Source organism: Stenella coeruleoalba, assembly GCF_951394435.1.
Source record: "Stenella coeruleoalba genome assembly, chromosome: 8".
Taxonomy (NCBI): Eukaryota; Metazoa; Chordata; class Mammalia; order Artiodactyla; family Delphinidae; genus Stenella; species Stenella coeruleoalba.
This window is the reverse complement of record NC_137154.1, coordinates 6,436,264-6,457,032: the sequence shown is the minus strand read 5'-3', so window position 1 is coordinate 6,457,032 and position 20,769 is coordinate 6,436,264. Positions and strand designations below refer to the sequence as shown.

The 20,769-nt window shown below is 49.6% G+C and overlaps 1 protein-coding gene across 2 annotated transcripts in view; it reads left to right on the top strand.

Moving 5' to 3' along the window:
* PACS1 (phosphofurin acidic cluster sorting protein 1) overlaps positions 1 to 20,769 on the top strand; it is a 140,120-nt gene that overhangs the window by 103,400 nt on the left and 15,951 nt on the right. For both annotated transcript variants that reach the window (XM_079930524.1, XM_079930525.1), the window contains exons 3-10: positions 9,214 to 9,303; positions 10,440 to 10,565; positions 12,961 to 13,105; positions 13,343 to 13,434; positions 13,529 to 13,609; positions 16,143 to 16,202; positions 16,998 to 17,158; positions 17,521 to 17,614. In XM_079930524.1, the coding sequence (XP_079786650.1) occupies positions 9,214 to 9,303; positions 10,440 to 10,565; positions 12,961 to 13,105; positions 13,343 to 13,434; positions 13,529 to 13,609; positions 16,143 to 16,202; positions 16,998 to 17,158; positions 17,521 to 17,614 (849 nt within the window). The remainder of the gene's footprint in view (positions 1 to 9,213; positions 9,304 to 10,439; positions 10,566 to 12,960; positions 13,106 to 13,342; positions 13,435 to 13,528; positions 13,610 to 16,142; positions 16,203 to 16,997; positions 17,159 to 17,520; positions 17,615 to 20,769) is intronic.

Sequence of the window (20,769 nt, the reverse complement as noted above, 5' to 3'; positions counted from 1 at the left end):
AGAGGAAAAGCCAGTTTTGCTTAAGAATGTCCTTGGAGAAGCAGTAAAAACTGTTAATTTATTTTGTCTCAACCTTGGAATACACGTCTTTTTAATAGTCTGTGTGATGAAACGGAAATGCGCATACAGCGCTCCTGCTTCACAGAGGCGGCTACCGTTGTCTCGAGGACAAGTCCTCATACAACTGAGCTGTGCATTGAAGTAGCTGCTTTATCATGGAACACCATTTGTACTTGAAAGAGGGGCTTACAGACAAACTGGTTATTCAGACTCAGGTATTTGGAAGATACTTTCTTGAAAATGAACAGAGTAAGCCCGTTCAGAAAATGAACAGTTTCCCACTTTGAGGGAAACAACTGAGAATATTTTGAGCCAATAATAAATGACATTTGAGCTTTCAAGTGAAAACCAGAATTTTGGAAAACTTGTCTTTGTCATTGTAAGCTTAACAGCTTCCCAGTTCTTTTTATTTATTTATTTATTTATTTATTTATTTATTTATTTATGGCGGCATTGGGTCTTCGTGGCTGTGCGGGCTTTCTCTAGTTGCAGCGAGCAGGGGCTACTCTTCGTTACGGTGCACAGGCTTCTCATTGCAGTGGCTTCTCTTGTTGCAGAGCACAGGCTTTAGGCACATGGGCTTCAGTAGTTGTGGCACGTGGGCTCAGGAGCTGTGGCTCACGGGCTCTAGAGCGCAGGCTCAGTAGTTGTGGCTCATGGGCTCTAGAGCGCAGGCTCAATAGTTGCGGCTCATGGGCTCTAGAGCACAGGCTCAGTAGTTGTGGCGCACGGGCTTAGTTACTTGGAGGCATGTGGGATCTCCCCGGACCAGGGCTCGAACCCGTGTCCCCTGCACTGGCAGGCGGATTCTTAACCACTGCGCCAGCAGGAAGTCCCAGCTTCCCAGTTCTTGAAGACTTTCCTAAAAAGGTCTGTAGTGATAGTAACTGTCGTGATTTTTTTATATTGTGTAATGAGTAACATTTGAAAGATTCGCGTAACTCAGTGAACCAGTATTTTCCAAATGACCAATGCATGAGGTCACAAAATTGCGCTGCGTAAAGATCCATTCAAAGAACAAAACAGGTCAATGGATTGGATTTTATTTTTTACTTTTTGTTTAAAAATAATTTTAAATTTACAGAAGAGGTGCAGGAGTAGTACATAGAGTTCCCATATACCCCTCACGCAGCTTCTCCCAGTGTTAACATCTTTCTTAATCATGGTATTTATCAAAACTAAGAAATTATCATTGGTACAACACTATTAACTAAATTACAGACTTTATTCAAATTTCCCAGTTTTTCCAGTGATATCCTTTTTCTGTTAATTGACTGGATGTTAATATATAACAGACTATAAAACCTTATTGATACGGTTTCAGGCTCTACTTTGCGACTGATATCCTTTTTCTGTTAATTGACTGGATGTTAATATATAACAGACTATAAAACCTTATTGATACGGTTTCAGGCTCTACTTTGCGACTGACCTTTAAGAGACTACCACTTGTAGAGTTTTGGTATACTATCAAAGAAAAATAGTCCACCATTATTTGAAAAGGCTGTTAAAATGTTCTTCCTTTTTCTAACTTCGTATCTCTCTGAGTCTGGATTTTTTTAATATACTCAACCAAAACAATATTTTGTAACAGATTGGTTACAGAAACAGGTATGAGAACCTGGTTGTCTTTTATTAAGCCAGATGTCAAAGAGATTCACAGAAGTGTAAAAGTATACCATCTGCCTCATACACAGCTGTTAGGTGTGTACAGTGGTGCAGACACTGTGGAAAACAGTCTGGCAGTTCCTCAAAAGGTTAAACACAGAGTTACCATATGACCTAGCAGTTCCACTCCTATAAATATTACCCAAGTGAGATGAAAACATGTCCACACAAAACTTTGCACACAAATGTTCATGGCAGCATAATGGCTGAAAAGTGGAAGCAACCCAAGTCCATTAATTGATGAATGAATAAATAAAATGTGGTATATCCATACAATGGAGTATTACTTGGCAATAAAAAAGAATAAAGTACAGGGACTTCCCTGAGGGCGCAGTGGTTAAGACTCCTCACTCCCAGTGCAGGGGGCCTGGGTTCGATCCCTGGTCCGGGAACTAGGTCCCACATGCATGCAGCAACTAAGAGTTCTCATGCCACAGCTAAGGAGGCCGTGAGCCGCAACTGAGAAGCCTGCCTGCCACAACTAAGGAGCTCACATGCTGCAACTAAGACCCAATGCAACCTAATTAATTAATTTTTTTTAAAGAAAGAATAAAGTACATTCATGCTACAATATTGATGAACCTTGAAAACATACTAAATGAAAGAAGCCAGTCACAAAAGACCACATGTTATATGATTCCGTTTTATGAAATGTCCAGTATAGACAAATCCATAGAGTCAGAAAGTTAAATTAGTGGCTGCCTAGGGGTAGAGGGATGGGAAGGTTGGCAGAGTGACAGACAGCTAATGAGTATGGGGTTCCTTTTTTGGGTGGTGAAAATGTTGTAAAATTGATTGTGTTTCTGGTTGCACAACTCTGAATATACTAAAAGCCATTGAATTGCACATTTTAAATGGGCAGATTGTGTAGTATTTGAATTATATTCTAATAAAGCTGTTATATACATAAAAAAACGATGCCCTCTTCTTAATAAATTGTTTTTGCTTTAGAGAAGATATTTTTCATAAAAATATTTTTATGTAAACACATAATAAGTTCATTACAGTTATTTTTAAATGAATTAATACATATTTTTAATATCTCAGTTTTTTGGTTTTTTTGCGTTATGCGGGCCTCTCACTGTTGTGGCCGCCCCCCCCCCCCCGTTGCGGAGCACAGGCTCCGGACGCGCAGGCTCAGCAGCCATGGCTCACGGGCCCAGCCGCCCCGCAGCATGTGGTATCCTGCTGGACCGGGGCACGAACCCGTGTCCCCTGCATCGGCAGGCAGACTCTCAACCACTGCGCCACCAGGGAAGCCCAATATCTCAGTTTTAATTCCTAGTGTGGTAAACATTGAAAGATACATGTACATAAACAAAAGCTATTTGGGGTCCTCAGTAATTTTTAAGAGTGTAAAAAGATCCTGAGACTGAAAAGTTTAAGATTAATCATTGTAGTGGAAGGAAAGAGACAATAAACATTAATTAATTAATTATTTTAAAAACAGATAGTTTTGAAATTGGACTCAAGTTGGTAGTGCCTGGCACCTGGAAGAAGCAAATACTGGGACCCGTGAAGGGCTAAATCTTTGGAGAAGGTTGGCAAAGATGAGAACAGTACTGTGCCATGCTTCGGAAGCGCGTGAGCTGGCCATGGTCCTGTGGCTGCACCGCAGCTACATCCTGTTCCCCGCATGCACAAGTTCATGTTCACAAGTTTGCAATTCAGATAATGCGTTTGGGATAGAAATGTTTACAGGTATTTATAGCATATATTTGGATAGTGAGAGTTCAAATAGTGAGGGCCGCTGCTGTTGGAAGATGATATGTCCCGGGGTGGGGGGGGAGGTGGCGGGTGGGGGGGCGGGGGATGTCAAATAAATAAAATACGGTGAAGAGGATGGAGCATGCCATGCCCTGGGGTGGAGGAAGTTACAAATCGTATGTGGTGGTCAGGGGTGGCTTCACTGAGAAGATGACTTTCATGCAAAGACTTTGAAGGAGGTGAGGGAGGAAGCTGTGCAAATATCGGGAGGAAGAACTCTGCAGGCTGAGGGAGAAGCCAAGGCAAGGCCCTGAGGCAGGAACGTGCTGGCAGGCTTACATCTGGCAGGGCGGAGACGGCTGGGGCGGCAGTGAGGCTGGAGGGGAGTGAGAGGAGGAGATGAGGTCAGAGAGGTAGGGGGAAGGGTGTGCGCAGTTATGGCAAGGTCTCTGGCTTTCGTTCTGTGTGAAGTGGAGGGTTTTGAACAGGGAGGTGATGGGGTCGTTCTGGCTATGGAAGACAGACTGTAGGTGGGAAAGAGGAATCAAGAAGACCAGCCAAGGGGCTCTGACAGTGATTCTGGCAGGAGATGAGGGCGGCACCAGAGCTTCGGCCTCAGGGACTAGAAGGGCGGAAACGCCATTAAGTGAGATGGGGAAGACTGGGGAAGGCAGGTTTGGGGGGAAGGATCCAAAATTCAGCCTATCACATGGTGTTTGAGGTGGCTGTTACACATGCGAGGGGAGGCGGTGAATAGACAGCTGAATATGTGAGTTCGGAGTTCAGGAGACAGGTCTGGGGGAGGGAAACAGTTTGGGGAATCATCAGCGTATCTGACACCATAAGGTGGATGAGCTGCCCAGGAGTGGAGGAAGCCGTTACAGAGAAGAGAACAGGTCTAAGGATTGAGGCCACAGGCTCCCCAAGACTAGGATGTCAGGGAGGAGAGGAAGGACCTGACACGGAGACCAGGAAAGAGCAGCTGAGGGTGAGAGGAAATCCAGGAGAGTGAGTGTCCAGGAGGCCGCATGAAGGGAGAGTTGCTGGAGGCGAATGAAGAGGAGTCCTCCTCATGGAGGTTATCGGAGACCCTGCCAATGGCAGTCGTGGCGGAGTTACGAGACAATGAGAGAAGTCTTCAAGAGCAAAGTAGACAGCTCGGGCTTCCCTGGTGGCGCAGTGGTTGAGAGTCTCCTGCCGATGCAGGGGACGCGGGTTCTTGCCCCGGTCCGGGAAGATCCCACATGCCACAGAGCGGCTGGGCCCGTGAGCCATGGCCGCTGAGCCTGCGCGTCCGGAGCCGGTGCTCCGCAACGGGAGAGGCCACAACAGTGAGAGGCCCACGTACCACAAAAAAAAAAAAAAAATGTAGACAGCTCTTGAGGAGTTTGCTATAAAGGGGAGGTAAGATGTGGGGTGGCAGCCTGCAGGGCACGTAGGGAGACAAGAGCGGATATTTTTTTTAATGAGAGAAAAAACATTAGCCTGTTTGCTAATGGAAATGATCCAGAAGAGAGACGGAAGTTGATTGTATAGGAGAGGGGAGAATGGTTAGAAGAGCCTCCCTGAGTCCGTGAGCAGGGATGGAGGGATGGAGCGGCTGACATCGGGTGGGGGCCGGGAGCCCATCTGTGTAACCGGAGGGGAGGAACCTGTGGGCATACGGACTGGGCAAGGAGCTAAGTGTGGTGGGCGTTCTTTTCCTATTGCTTCCATTTTCTCGGCAAGGTAGGAATCAAGGTTATTCGCTTAGAATGAGGGAAGGGGTGAGGAGGCGTTGGGGTGTGAAGAAGAATGGGAGGTCATCTTGTGGAGTGAAGGGGCAAGTGCCCGGACTGGGGAAAATGCAGTGATCGCCAGGCAGCTCTGCAGGCCCACGTCACGTTTGGGGTCATGAAGTCAAAGTCAGAACAGTTAGGGCTTCCCTGGTGGCGCAGTGGTTGAGAGTCCGCCTGCCGATGCAGGTGACACGGGTTCGTGCCCCGGTCCAGGAAGATCCCACATGCCGCGGAGCGGCTGGGCCCGTGAGCCATGGCCGCTGAGCCTGCGCGTCCGGAGCCTGTGCTCCGCAACGGGAGAAGCCACAACAGTGAGAGGCCCGCGTACCGCAAAAAAAAAAAAACAAAGTCAGAACAGTTAGCTGATTGTATGATTCTCTCCAGGCATGTTCAGCTGGGGCAGCTGGATTTGTACAGGGTTGTAATGTACCAAGTGAGCGCAGAGAACAGCAGCGGGCAGAGGCGCTAGGGCGTGTGCAGGGACCGCTCGTCCAGACTGACGGGGGCATTTAAGCTGAGTGAGGAGGAAAGAGGGGACAGCGGGCATGAGGAGGAGTGAAACATGGTGGGGGGATCAGTGGATCGTAGGCCTGGGGGGTTCAAGGGATTATTGTTGTTGACAAACAAGCGAGAGTGAGCTGGAAAGTTGGGAAGTGGAGATCAGAGAGTGGGGTGCATGACACTGAGATGAGGCTTTGGCCGTCATTATCGGTAACCATAAGGCCCAGAGTGTGACCATGTGGGTGGAGGGGCTCAGACAAGGGTGAGGACGAGACCACTGGGAGAGGGAAACCACGGGGTTTAGGGGCCAGGACATTGGAAAGCGCACATGTCGAAATCACGAAGAGGGACTTCCCTGGTGGCACAGTGGTTAAGAATCCACCTGCCAATGCAGGGGACACGGGTTCGAGCCCTGGTCCGGGAAGAGCCCCCATGCCATGGAGCAACTAAGCCCGTGCGCCACAACTACTGAGCCTGCACTCTAGAGCCCGCGAGCCACAACTGCTGAGCCCACGTACCACAACTACTGAAGCCCACGTGCCTAGAGCCCGTGCTTTGCAACAAGAGAAGCCACCGCAATGAGAAGCCCACGCACCGCAACGAAGAGTAGCCCCTGCTCACCACAACTAGAGAAAGCCCGTGCGCAGCAACGAAGACCCAATGCAGCCAAAAAATAAAGACATTTAGACAAGGATGCTTTCATCAGTAAGTTATATTATCGTTAAAAAAAAAAAAGAAATCATGAAGAGTTACGGCGGGAGTAGTGCTGGGAAAAGAACAGTGCGTGAGGAGCTAAAGTCAAGAAATGAGCAGGGATGCTGGCAGGTACAGACAAGAGCCACAGCCAGGAAGAGAGGCTAGAGTAGGGGCATCCACTCAAAGCAGGAGTTTGGGGAGGTGGAAGGGAGGATGTTCTGGAGCTGCTGACAAGGAACAAGGAGGACCCTGCCCCACCCCCAAGCCCAGCAGTCAGCCCAGGAAGCAGTGTCTTCAGGACGGAGCAGGTTTCAGCTGTGCGGGGTTTCTCAGCAGTGTTGTGGGGCTGTGCTGTACCTCGTAGACTGGTCGGCAGCAGCCCTGGCCTCTACGCTCTAGAAATATCACGCACGCACGCACGCACATACCCCAGCTGTAACAATCAAAAATGTCTCTAAATTTTGCCAAATGTCTCCTACCCCTAGTTGAAAACCACTGCTATATATCAACCACATTTTGGATTCTCAGCATTTCTGAGATTCATTGTCCAGAGACTTCTTAAATCCTAAGAGCCTACCTATATAAATTCAGGTGAAAACTTTGCCAAGACTCTTGTTTGTCATAGAGGTTACAGAAAGCATTATCTGACGCATGAGGCAGAGCGTCCTTTATTATTTTTAATTGGCATAATATAATGCTATTCTAATTTTAAAAGCATTGTGAAATACTACATTTAGGAGATTTTCCTTCCTGCATTATACAAAATCTGTATTTTATAAAAGCAAAAATTAGAAATGGATAAGAAACCTAAAGGTTAAAACTAAATTTTTTTCATTCCTAAAGGAAAACAGAGTGGAATATCTACTCTAATACAGCAGAATAACTTCATTACTTGGAGTAGGCAAAGGTTTCTTAGCTAGGACCCAGAATGCATTAACCATAAAGGAAAAAAATAATAATAAAGTTGACCAGATCAAAATTAAATACTTCATCAAAAGATACTATTAAGAAAATGAATAGGCAAGAAAATATTTATGGTGCATATACCTGACAATGTCTTATATAAATAAAAAACTTACGCCCGAATAACAAGGTAAACAAAACAAAGAAGTTTGATCAGTCATGTCATAAATGGAGATTTACAGCGGACCAATAAACAGCTGAGAAGGTGCTGCGTGGGCTGAGTCCTCAGGGAGATGCAAATTGCAGCCACAGTGATGGACCTCTCTGCACGTGGCCAGTAGAATCCACGGGTCCAGGACAGACCACGCCGGATGCAGCTGCAGGTGGAAAGTGGTACTAACACTTTGGAAATCAGTCTGGCGGTTTCTCACGAAGCTACATATGTGTCTACCCTAAGTCCCAGCCGTTCCTCTCCTAGGTGTCGGCCCAAGAAAAAGAAGACACATCCACTTGTGTGGATGACTTGTACGAGAATGGCAGCTTTAACCATAATGGTCCCAAACTAGAAACACCCCAAATGTGAAGTGTTCAGTGACAGGAGAACAGAAATCACATGTGTACATTCATGGGACAGAATTCTGCTCAGCAGTAAAAAGGAACAAGCTTTCGATACACTCAACAGCCTGTATGAACCTCAGACACATTGTAAATGTTGGGCAAAAGAAGCCCGACCAGAATAGTACACACTGTATGATTCCATTTATATGGAATTTTAGAACAGGAAAAACTGACCTATGGTGAAAGAACTCAGAACAGTGCTTTCCTCTGAGACAGGAGCGCAGGATTGACTGGGAGGCATCACAAGGGATTTTTCCAGAGTAGTAACAATGCTCTACATCTTGATAGAGGTGTGGGTTACACGGGTATATACATTTACTAACTCACCGATCTGTATACTGGAGATCGGGGCACTTCACTGTGTTAAATTAAACTCAACGGTTTTTTAAGTAATTTTTTTTTTTTTTTTTTTTTGCGGTACGCGGGCCTCTCACTGTTGTGGCCCCTCCCGTTGCGGAGCACAGGCTCCGGACGCAGGCCCAGCAGCCATGGCTCACGGGCCCAGCCGCTCCGTGGCATGTGGGATCCTCCCGGACTGGGGCACGAACCCGTGTCCCCTGCATCGGCAGGCGGACTCTCAACCACTGCACCACCGGGGAAGCCCTAAAGTAATTTTTATAAATATACTGGCATTCCTCAGGCTCTCCTGCTGATCTCTTTTTACATTGAGGAACAGTTTAGCCCAACTTTATTTTTAAGAGCTAAAAACACTATGGTGTTTAACCCAGCGTTAGGTGTGGTGGAGCGGGGGTGCTGGGGGGCACGGCAGGGGAAGCGGGGGCGGGGGGAGCCGCACTAAAAGGAAGAGTTCCTGGAAAAAAATTATATCAAAGCTGAGACTGGGAAGGTGAGTTGGTTAGCTGTGTACAGAAGCATGAAGGAATATCCAAGAAGAGAAAACAGCATGTGGAAATGCCCAGAGACAGGACAGTGTGGCCGAAGTGTCAGTTAGACGGGAGGAGGGCGGCTGAGGTGCCATGGGGAGAACTGCCACGCCTTGGGGTGCGACACCACTGCCTCTCCCTCAGGAGCGGTGGGAGAGGAGAACTCAGATGCAATAACAAACCATTTTCATGTGAAAACCCTTTGCAAACGGACAGCATAATACATGTAAAACCACATCTATGGTAGTGGCTTGATTGTGATCAAGTACAACAAAAAGACGGGTGGAATACTTGAACTGGTAAGAATCTTTGTAGAGTTTAGATGTTGTTTGCAAGCAGTATTTCTTTTGGTCTGATTTTTGGTGATACAGCTTTGACCTATTTTTTCTTGGTTTCAGGGTTCAAAAAGGATTCTTCGCTCCAACGAGATCATCCTTCCAGCCAGTGGGTTGGTGGAAACAGAGCTCCAGTTAACCTTCTCCCTCCAGGTGAGAGCCTGCTCAGTCTTAGGTCATTAATATGCCATGTCCAGCCCAATCCCAAACAGTCCTCTAATCTGGAGACTGTTTTATCCGAAAACAGCCATAACCCAATGATTTAAAGTCACCTAGAGCTTCTGTGGCCGGCCTGGAGAACCAGAGCAATCACCCAGACAGCCACAGCAAGGGTGCCGAGACCCAGATGGGCTGCTGAAAAGTACACCACAAATCGTTCTTTTTTTTTTTTTTTTAATTGCAGTATAGTTGATTTAAAATGTTGTGTTAAGCTGCTGCATAGCACAGGGAGATCAGCTCAGTGCTTTGTGATGACCTAGAGGGGTGGGATAGGGAGGGTGGGAGGGAGGCTCAAGAGGGAGGGGATATGGGGATATATGTATACGTATAGCTGATTCACTTTGTTGTACAGCAGAAACTAACACAACATTGTAAAGCATTTATACTCCAATAAAGATGTGAAGTAAATAAATGAATGAAAAGCACTAAAAAATAAAATAAAATGTGTTAATTTCTCCTGTACAGCAAAGTGATTCAGTTATACATATATATATGTGTGTGTGTGTATACATTCTTTTTCATATTCTTTTCCATCATGGTTTATCACAGGCTGTTGAATATAGTCCCCTGTGCTCTACGGTGGGACCTTGTTTATCCATCCTGTATGTAATGCTTTGCCTCTCATTCTTCTTCCCCTTTTCCTCAGACAGAGCTGTTAACCCCACTGTCCCACCACACTCGGCCCCGTCTCCTCTCCTTAGTAATCCACGCCATGCCCCCCAGCAGAGGCGGATGCTTCAGTCTTGTTTTGCCTGCATACTGCAACCTCCATCCCTTCCCTTCTCCTCCTTATCTGTCCCAGTATGTCTGTCTCTCCGCCTAACGCCAGTACCCCAGGTTGCAGTGCACGGACAGCTGATTATCTGGCAAGGGAGGAGGCTGTTTTCTGAGCGTGTGTGGACCACCCCGCTGCGGAGTGGAAACCAGGCGCTCCCCTCGCCCCTATCACCCCCTTGTGCAGCTGGGAGCCAGTGAAGCACAGGAAGGTGGCACGTCCTCTCGCAGCACCAAGACCCACCGAGGACCCAGTTGCTGATTAACTGTGCTCGGCTCTGTTTTGTGCTCGGCAGTACCCTCATTTCCTGAAGCGAGATGCCAACAAGCTGCAGATCATGTTGCAGAGGAGAAAGCGTTACAAGAACCGGACCATCCTGGGCTATAAGACCCTGGCCGTGGGGCTCATCAACATGGCAGAGGTGAGAGAGGGCGGCCTCTGGACAGTCAGCCTTTCGGAGCCTACGAGAGACACGGCCCAGCCAGTGATTTTCCCAGCCTGCTGTTTGGGTGTTTTATTCTGTGTTACAAATTAATTCTTTTATTGGAAATTCAGGATGCACTTCTTTTTATCGAGAACTTTCTCCCTCATGAAAAGTTTTTTCTTTAACCTTTAAAAAAATGTCAAACTTAGAGAAAAGTTGTAAGAATAGTATAAAGAATTCCCATCTACCCTTCACCCAGATTCTTCAGTGTTAACACATCTGCCTTATTATTCTCTCCTACATACGCGTTATGCATGTTGTTTTCTTTTCTGAACCACCGAAAGTAAGCTGGTGCCCCATCACACATAGTTAATACGTACTGTGTCTACCGTGAAGATCAGGACATTAGCACCGACACAGGGTTGCCATCTAACCCGCAGTCCCCACCCAGGTCATGCCAAGCGACTCAGGGATGTCCTCTGCAGGCCCAGGGTTTCATCTGGGATTAAGCGCTGCACTTAGCTCTTGTCTCCTTAGTCTCCCTCGACCTGCAGTCCCTTGGATTTTCTTTGTCTTTCAGGCCCTTGACATTTTTTAAGAGTACAGGCTCTTTATTGAATGTGCCTCAGTTCAGATTTGTCTGATGTTTTCTGAAGATGTACATTCAGCTTCTGCGTTTTTGGCAGAATTATTGCAAGCAGTAATGCAGGCAGCACTCCTTGTTGATTTGTTCCGTTACTGGTGAGGCTAACTCTTATCGCTTGGTTAATTTAAGATGGTGTGTGCCAGGATTTCCAGTATAAAGTTAAGTAATACATATTTTGTTCTTACCAATGAAAAAAAAACATTTTATAGGGAGGAGATATTTTGAGACTATATAACAGTTTCTTATCCACTCATATCTTCACCAAGTAGTTTTAGCCTCTATTAATGATTCTTACCGGAATCAGTCATTACTTGGACGTTTGCCAGACAGTGAATTTCCAATCCCACCATTCCTCCTCTATTTATTAGTTGGCCGTCTGCTGTAAGATACAGCTTTCCCTTCTTCTCCACTTACTGATTGACTCATTTCTTTGTAGCAGTTTTGGATCTGTGGATTCCTGTTTAGTTCAGTGGGGTTTAGTCTGCTACTATCATTATTTATTTTGATGCTCAAATTTTCTCGAATTTGGCCGGTAAGAGCCCCTTCAAGCTGATTCCTATATCCTTTTTATATGCCTCATCGTTCTTTACATGCTTCTTTACTTTCTGGTACAAAATATTACAGGCTCATCATGTACTTTCCCTGACCCAGCCTCAGCATGAACTGATCCTCCAAAGAGCCCTGGTTCCTTGTAGTGGAGAATGGTATTTAGAAACCAAGATCTGGATGCTAGAGGTGCTCGTTTTCCCAACTGGGGCATCATTGCTTCTCCTCCCTCTCAGCAGATGGAGCTAGGAAATACATGTATACATATGCGTATGCACGTGTATGTACATACACATCGCATCTGTTTCCACTTCTGTATCTATCTGATCATGAGCTCACATTCCAGTCAATTCCAATCAGCACTTTGGGGTTCCTCTAGCCTTTCTCCTTCTCATGTTTTTAATTCCCTTCTCAGTATGTTTGCTCGTTTGTGCGGCTTCCCTGTATGCCTGGTGAATCTTCTCAGCCCTGACCAAGGGGAAGAGGAAAGGGGCCACAAATCAATTTTAAAACCTATTTCTGTATTTTAGAACATTAAGTAAGAAACATTTTGTGTCCATAGTAAAAGGTGAGCTAGTCCCAGCCCATCTTTCTGTCCTCTTCATGTTTTGTGTCAGAAAGAGGGCCTGGGGGGAGTGAAGTATGTGGATGGCACGTTTTGCCAGCTGTGTCAAGCCCTTATTGCCTGGCACAGGTGGCCTGGTACAGGTGGCCACGGTCTGCAGGCCAGCCTCGCGCAGCCTTGAGAGCTAGTTTCTCTGTGAAAGACTTAAACTAAAATGCAGTCCTAGAGATTAGCAGTCATTTTCAATCTCAGGCCTTGATTTTTATCTCTAAGCACGTGGCCTGACCCGTGGCTGACACTTCAGGAGGTAGTTTTAAAGTGAGACCGGGGACTTCCCTGGCGGTCCAGTGGTTGGGACTCCGTGCTTTCACTGCGTGGGCCCTGGTTCAATCCCTGGTGGGGGAACTAAGATCTCACAAGCCGCGTGGCACAGCCAAAAAGGAAAAAAAAAAAACGGTAAAGTGAGACAGGCAATAGGAGAACGGTAGGCGTGAATCTGGAAGATAGTGAAAAAGAAAATGTGTCAGCAGAACACCGTTCCCAGTGGCTCGCCTGTCCGTTGGGATTTGTGAAAACGGGCTGCTCTGCGGCACTGTCCGTAGTGAGGTGTGTCCGTGGCCACCCCGTGCTCGTAGGTGATGCAGCACCCGAATGAAGGCGCCCTGGTACTCGGCCTGCACAGCAACGTGAAGGATGTCTCCGTGCCTGTGGCAGAAATAAAGATCTACTCCCTGTCCAGCCAGCCCATTGACCATGAAGGAATCAAATCCAAGCTGTCTGGTAGGACATGTGTGGTGTCGGGAGGCCCTCCCCGTCACCTGATCTCCATCCCAGGAAAGCCTAACACGTTCCTAGGAAAGAGGAGCTTAGAGCTCCCTGGAAATGAAAGGGGGTCGGGGCCCTCTCCTGCACCCCGGCCGCGTTTCCACTTGAGGAGAGCATGATTCCAGCCAGCCAAAGCCTCTTAGACCAGATCTTCGCCCTGCGAGGTCATCTTATTAAGGTGTCTGTTTCCAGACCGTTCTCCTGATATTGACAATTATTCTGAGGAAGAGGAGGAGAGTTTCTCATCAGAACAGGAAGGCAGTGATGACCCACTACACGGGCAGGTAACTTTCCACAGCCCCTCAATAAAGCGGCCGAGAAGCAGTTACAGACCTTCCTAGGGTTTCCTAACCTCATTCCATCCCCCTACCCACTTAGGACCTGTTCTATGAAGATGAGGATCTTCGGAAAGTAAAGAAGACCCGGAGGAAACTAACCTCAACGTCTGCCATCACAAGGGTGAGCCTCCAAGGCCCGGGGAATGTTTTAGCAGAGATTTGCAATCTGGGGGTAGGATGGGAGTGGTGTATTCAGACTTCCTGGGGGCTTTTTAACATCTGCACAGGGCCATGCCCTCAAGGCTGTGATACACCCCTTGGTACCTCCACCTCCACCACCAGCTAATTAAGCATCACTGTTGCAGAGAACCAGCGTTCCTGATAGGAGCGTGTTATATTCTTCAGGTTATCTTAGGATAGAAGAAAGGTTGAGAAACCTTGTTGTAGACTTTGGAACAGATGCTTCCTTGGGGAGCAGAACCCCTCAGACACCCTCCCTCCCTTCTCCAGGTGATTACTTCAGGTTTCGTACTGTCCACCGCACAGATAAGTCCAGTCCTCTCTAGGAGCATCTCCATTTGGAATCATTTGTTGAACTTACCCGGAAATAGTGGGCTAGTGCTTGGAACTGTGGGCTCGACACAGTGCCTGCCTTAATGGACCCAGAACCTTAGAGACCAGAGGCCTTTAGATTGTGTCTCCTGCACGCGATCTCCTCAGGAGTCACTACTTTTGGTGAAATTAGAGTCCTGGACTGAGATGCTTAATACCCGAATTTCTAGGTTAACTTTGACCTCTTCTCGGGTTCCCATGCCAGAGTTCGGGGGAGTCAAAAGTGCCAGGAGCTTTTTGGAAGAGAAGTTCACAGTTTCATTTGTCCCCAGAGGCATCCTGATTCTCTCTAGCGCAGAGCAGCCCAGGGACCCCAAGAGCAGAGATTCCCGTCACCTTCAGGAGTGAAATAAGTGGAGGCCAGACCTTCCGAACATGTCGTATCCGAGCCTGTTCCACCATGAAACACGCTGTCCTCTCTCCAGGCATCCTTGGGTATCCCTGGGCTACAATGTATAATAAATTCTCAAGGCTGAGGCCTTGGTTCCCCCACCGGATGATGACTAGAGCGCGTGTGAACTGTTTCATCGTCCTCAGGCTTCTAATCCTCGATAGGCGCTCCTAGGCCGGGTAAGGCCCATCCTGGCCTCCAGCCCACCCTGTGCTCTGATGATGGCAGAGGCTGGAGGTCGCTCTCTGTTGTGGCTACTCCTGCTAAGTTTTTCTTTTTCCTGTGCTGTAACCACAAAGAGGCCCCGTTTTCTTCCCAAAGGTGCCCCCTGGAGCTATATAAATCGCCTCTTCCTGTGGTCGCCTCCGTAGCTTCACTGGTTATACGACCAGAGCTCAGTGTTCCTTTGACGCCCACTCACTCCCCGAAAGGTGTTTTTATTTTTTGTGTTAACTGCAGGCGCTTTCCAATCAGATTTCCAGAGTGATTGTCCTTTCACTCCTGCCTCCCGTGCACACGAATCCTTCTCTCCCTACCAAGAGCACTTTGTCCTAGACGTGTTAATTGACTCAGCGTTCTCTGAAGCGCCTTCTGCGTCTCGGTCGCTGTGGCTCTCGTTCCTCCTCTGCTGTGGGTGCTCTTCCACCTTGGGGAGCCCCGCCCTTTCTTGAAGGCCCAGCTCAGTCTCACCCACAAGTTAGTCTCCCCCATCCCCAGGCGGTGAGTCTGTCATCCAGTCAGGAGGTGCTGAGGGCCACAAGCTAGTCGCCGTGCCTGGGGTTGGACACATAGAGATAAGGAAGGCCCGGTCCATGCCGTCAGGGAGCTCACAGTGTCCAGTGACACAGACACATCTACACAAGTGACCGTAACCCCGTAGGGCAGGCGCCAGACGAGCTCTGCGTCAGGGGCAGCGATGGCCCTGAGGGGAAAGTGACCGGCTCTGAGCAGGACAGCTTCGCGGGCAAGATGCCAGGAGATGGGTTTTCTAAGAGTAAATAGAACTTCACCAAGTAGATCTGGGGACATGTTTAGTCAAGGCAGAAGTTACCATGTAAATGGCCCAGAGGGGTGCCAAGTCGTAAGCAGTTAGTTCCCACCTAAGTGGGGTGTGAGGAGTTGGGTGGTGGGTGAGGCCAGGGTCAGGCAGAGCCAGCCCTCAGCAGACACAGGGTGACACCGAAGTTCTTGAGGCTCTGGGGCCAGTGAAGGCCTTGCATCTGGGGAGTGACGAGGTGAGATCTGCATGTGGAACAGTCGCAGTGGACTCTGGAGGGAATGAGACTGGAAGTGGGGTGGGAGGAGCTAGTTGAGGGCGGTGGGTGGCCCCAGAGAGGGACGAGGAAGGAGGCCGGATGGAAGCGGTGCGGTTTCGGGTGGACAAGAGGGTAGGAGGCAGCACCCCTGGGCTGGGGGTCGGGGGAGACTCCGGGTTCAGATTCGGGGACTCCTCGGTGCCTGGGTGACCAGGAGGGGGAATGCACGGCGCAGAGGGTGAGCTCTGTTTTGGAAACCTCGAGTTTGAGGAACCTGTGTGTATACAGGTGGCTCTCGCCGTGGTTCTGAAGTTCTAGAGAAAGGGATGGGCGGGAGGCGACCATGGGCAGTTACTGGGCTGGGGGCGTGGCCCCGGTTCTTCACCAAAGCCGGCCCTCGATCACTCTGCCGACTGGGCTGCTGGCTGAGGACTCCTGTGGCTTTGTCCCTACAGCAACCTAACATCAAACAGAAGTTTGTGGCCCTCCTGAAGCGGTTTAAAGTTTCAGACGAGGTACGACCCCTTACTCCCGAGCTGGATGGTGAGTAGAATTCCCAGAGTTTCACCCTCATTCCTCGGGCACAATCTGGAGTCAAGATTCCAGGAGCCCCACGTGAGGGGGTCGCTAAAGGAGGGCTTTCCGCTACTTGAAAAGAGAAGGAAAGATTTACACGTAGCACCCAAGGTTCCATGGTATTCGAAGCAGGGGCACATGCTTCTGCCCAGCTTTCGGGTGTGGGGTGTCCAGCACAGATCCAGTTGCTATCGTTCAGTTTTCCCTCCTGCCCCGAGGGGAACCTCGTGAGTAGCAGCCTGTGAAGTGGGGGCCTCCTCCATGGCGTCAGGGACTGGCCGCTAAGAGCAGCAGTGCCTTCCCTGGGCTCGCAGGCCTAGAGCCAGCTTTCGTGGGCTCTCTTCTCAGTGGACTGAGACAGGGATGGAGAGTTGTCCCCTGCGGGCTCTAGAGGAGGCCAGCATGAGCCCGCCAGGGCCCCAGGCGTCTGGGTTTCCCTGCGCCAGTTCCTCGGGAGAAGTACCGCCTGAACCCCACTCTTCTTCCTGACGCCGGGCACTAGTGGGGAGCACTAGGGAGGCTCTGAGCGGGGCCGGTGGCCTCACCACGTCCCTGCCCTCAGGATCAAATCACAGCACACCAAGACCACCCTGATGAGCGTGAAACTATGGCACGTCCCTTAAGGGGACTGGGTAGGGAAGCCAGTGGGGCCTGCCCAGGAGGAAGGAGTTTCCTGTCTGCCGTGTTGTTAATAGGGGTAGCCCCAGACTCCAAGGTTTTGTTTTCTCCCACAGGTGGGCTTTGGGCTGGAACACGTATCCCGAGAACAGATACGAGAAGTGGAAGAAGACTTGGACGAGCTGTATGACAGTCTGGAGATGTACAATCCCAGCGACAGTGGTCCCGAGATGGAGGAGACAGAGAGCATCCTTAGCACGCCAAAGCCCAAGCTCAAGTGAGGCCCGCACCCCCTCTGTCACACTGTCTCTCTAGGCCATGGCAATCTCCTAGACTGCCCTCCCTCACCCCACCCCAACCATTACCCGGGAATCTCGGTTCCTCACCCCTTCTGAACCGCCTGCCGTCTGGATAAAGCTCGCTGCTTTAGCCTCTAACCGACAAAAGCCCCGATAGGACTCTCCTGAAGTCCTTCGGTCCAGGTCCCTACTGGTCCAGCCTCTGCTGTGTCCTTCCTCGCCGGCATCCTCGAAGCCCGGATTGTCGCTCTTTCTTGAACACCAGCCCTGCCCGGCTGTCCGTGAGCTGCTGCTCTGGGCCCTGGCGGCCACTGACCCTGGCTGTGCTTCTTTGCCACAGGCCCTTCTTTGAGGGGATGTCGCAGTCCAGCTCACAGACGGAGATTGGCAGCCTCAACAGCAAGGGCAGCCTCGGCAAAGACACCACCAGCCCTGTGAGCAAGACCAATGGCTGTGGGGTGTGGGAGTGGGACCAGGGGAGAGTCAGGGCTTAACACTGGGCCCTGTGCTCCTGGCTCATTTGGGACCTACGGGCCATCTCATCTTGTTTCAGCCTCAGTTGTCATCTCAGTCCTGCTGGGCTCTTAGTGCTCTGACGATATTGCTGTGGCCAGGCGGGTATTCTTTATGGTCTGTTCCCGCCATGACCTGGCGCCTTCCCTCCCGGAACACGCAGTGCCTCAAGACCTCTCCCTTAACGCCCGTCATGCGGTAGCTGGGAGTGTGGCACCCGGCCAGTGGTGGCGATTCTGCATCCAGGCTGGGGAGAGGGTGGATGCAAAGGGGCAGGAAGGCCCCAGGGTCTGTTCAGGAGAAATTACATGGGCTTTATTCAGAAAGTGAGCAGTGCCCTCGAAGAATTTAGAACTCGGTGGGCTGGTTTCCATTTTGCCTGGCGAGCCAGAGGGAAAAGGAGCTGTCTACTGCAGCACCCCAGAGCCCCGCATCACCCCAGGACCACGCTCTGTCCCTATCTGGGAAGGCTCTCCCCAGCAGTGGATCAGGGGCAGAGGCCCGGGTTGATGCTGTACCCGCCTCGGGCCCTAGGAAGCTGCCCTCCCCCTTGTTTATGACCAAAGGCAGGATGACATGTCTGATTCTAGTGGTTTTCGGTTTGCTTTGAAAGCCCAGTGTCTTCTCTGTAGATCAAAAAAACTGAATCCTTTAAGTCCTTCTGCTCTTGCCGCTTTAACAGAGGAAATATAAAACTCACCCTGCGCGTAGGTATTAATTGTGAGGAAACGACCTGAGGCCTGTGAGGCTCTCCATCCCCTGAAAAGCGCTGTCTATGGAAGGGCTGCCTGCCGCCGGTCCCAGGTGTCTGCGGAGCGTCAGCTCATGGACTGCCTGCTACCACCAGGTGGCACTGTCGTCCACGTAATCCCTCTCCCTGCTGAAGGCGCAGCAGGGTGATCCAGCCCTAGAACAGCGGCACCACGTGGCCTTAGCGAGTAAATGTGGGATGGGAAATGGCAGCCCCCACCGAGAATCCCTCCACCGAGAAACCTCAGGCCCGCCGCTTTCAGACCGGGTGCTCTCAGCCTTTCCAGCCCAGGTTCATATGATCTGGGGCTGAGGAGGCCTTACCTGACTAGTTCTGCTCAGGATGTGGCTTGGGGCTGCTCGTTCTCACAGAGGGCTGCTGGATGGCCCTGCTGAAGCATCACTGTCCACGTGGACAGATCCTTGGCCCCTGGAGCCAGATTCCACAGCAAGTATAAATATAAGGGATGACTCTTCTAGAGAGAAACCTGGGACCTGGCCAGGGGAGGACTGTCTTACGGTGTCCTAGGAATGCAGAACAAGGGCCCTACTGCAACACAATGCAATCAAATTTTAAATGAGGTTAATACCCCGGAAATGCTAAGCGTGACACCTAACATGTGGTGACCGCTCAATAAATTTTAGGAATCGTCGTTACTAAATCAGTAAGAGAAACTACTCTCTACTGATGAAGCTGTTTCTGGGTTGATAGAATTTGTAGGTTCTACATTTAGTCTCAGCTGCATGGCTTACAAAACTTAAAGAGAAAAATCACCTTGATGCTCTGGGCCTCGGGTGCCTTATTTGTGAAGTAAAGGAGTTGGCCCAGGAGCCCAGTTAGCTCAAAAGTCAATGGAGTATCAGTCTTTACAGTGTGATGGCCTAAGGATCCCTGTTCAGGCCAGACATTTCTTTGGGGCAGGGTAGGGCTGGTTTGAGAGCACACGCTCTGGAGTCAGACTTCTGGGTTTGAATCTTGACTCCATCACTCCACTGACTGTGTGATCTGGGCAGTTACCCAGACTTTGTGTCCTCATCTACAAATTGCATGTAAGAAGGACATGGCTCACAGGGCAGTGTGAAGATCCAGTGCGAAAATGCAGCTAAAGCCTCCAGCGTGGTGCTTGATTGATGGTTGGATTGATTTACGGCATGGGGAGCATCAGTAAATGGAAGCTGCTTTGCCATTGTTATTACAGACCCTGAGAGCCGTGCCAGTTCTGGACTCCTGAGATTGATAGAATCTAGATGTCTTTTTAGTGAGTTCTTCAAATTCTGGTTCCCTGGGCCAGATTTCAGACTTAGCTGGTTCTCTGTGATATTTCTATTTTGAAGAGCCCCATATGTCTTGATGTGGGTGTGGAACTTTGGAATCCTTTAGTATGAAAGACACTTTGGAAACTACAGAGCGAGGCTGTGCTCTTACACAGAGAACTTCTAAACGTATTAGGGAAAATGTACGGGGATGGTGTATCCATAGGCAGGCGTGCACATGCTGCCCAGCTCTTGTCCTCTCTTCCCTGATTTCCCAGCCTTGTTATTCATTTATTTTTCTTAACCTTCCTTTTTGTTCCCCAAATTTCAGAGGATTCAGTTTTATCACTAGAACCAGAAGGAATTTCTGCTGATACAAATTATTACAGCTGTTGAGTTCTCCCAAGACTTGAGCACACAGTAGCAACATAATTTTGTTCTTGGAGCTGATAACAGTGGGCCCCGACAGCGCTTCAGTTGGGGCGGCCAAGAGATGGAGACTTTCTGCCAGGACTGCCTGCTGCTAAAAGTTGCTAATTCCACAGCACTGTAACTAGTGGTGCTAGAGACCAGTACTTCGTAAAATTGAGAGCCTAAAGTGCCACCGCACTCTGCCCCCTCCACGTGCGCTCACACGCGCGTGCGCACGCACACACACACAAGCACGTGCACCCCCTGCAGCAGCAGCCAGCGTCGCCCCCAGGCACAGCGCCTTGCACCGCCACATCTGCCTCAGAGCCACTCAGTTAGGCAACACAGCTACTGCGCTGCTGGGGTGAGAAAAGCCTAAAATATTTATAGAAGCAGGAAGAAGAACTGGGAGAATCGGGAGTTTGCTCCCGGTGGGGCTGACTGAAACGTGCAGAAGAGTCAGTGCACAGCCCGCAGGTGCCCCACCCCGAGTCCACCTTAGAGCGCTCGGCACATCTCAGCACAGCGCTGTGCCATGAAACACTGCTCTGCTGTCGGAGGGCTGACCACAGGGCTGCTGCCTGAGAGCCTTCCAGCAGGATGGTGTTATCGCCCCGATTCCTTCTCTTTGAAACGTGTTTAATTCACTTGTCATGCTGAG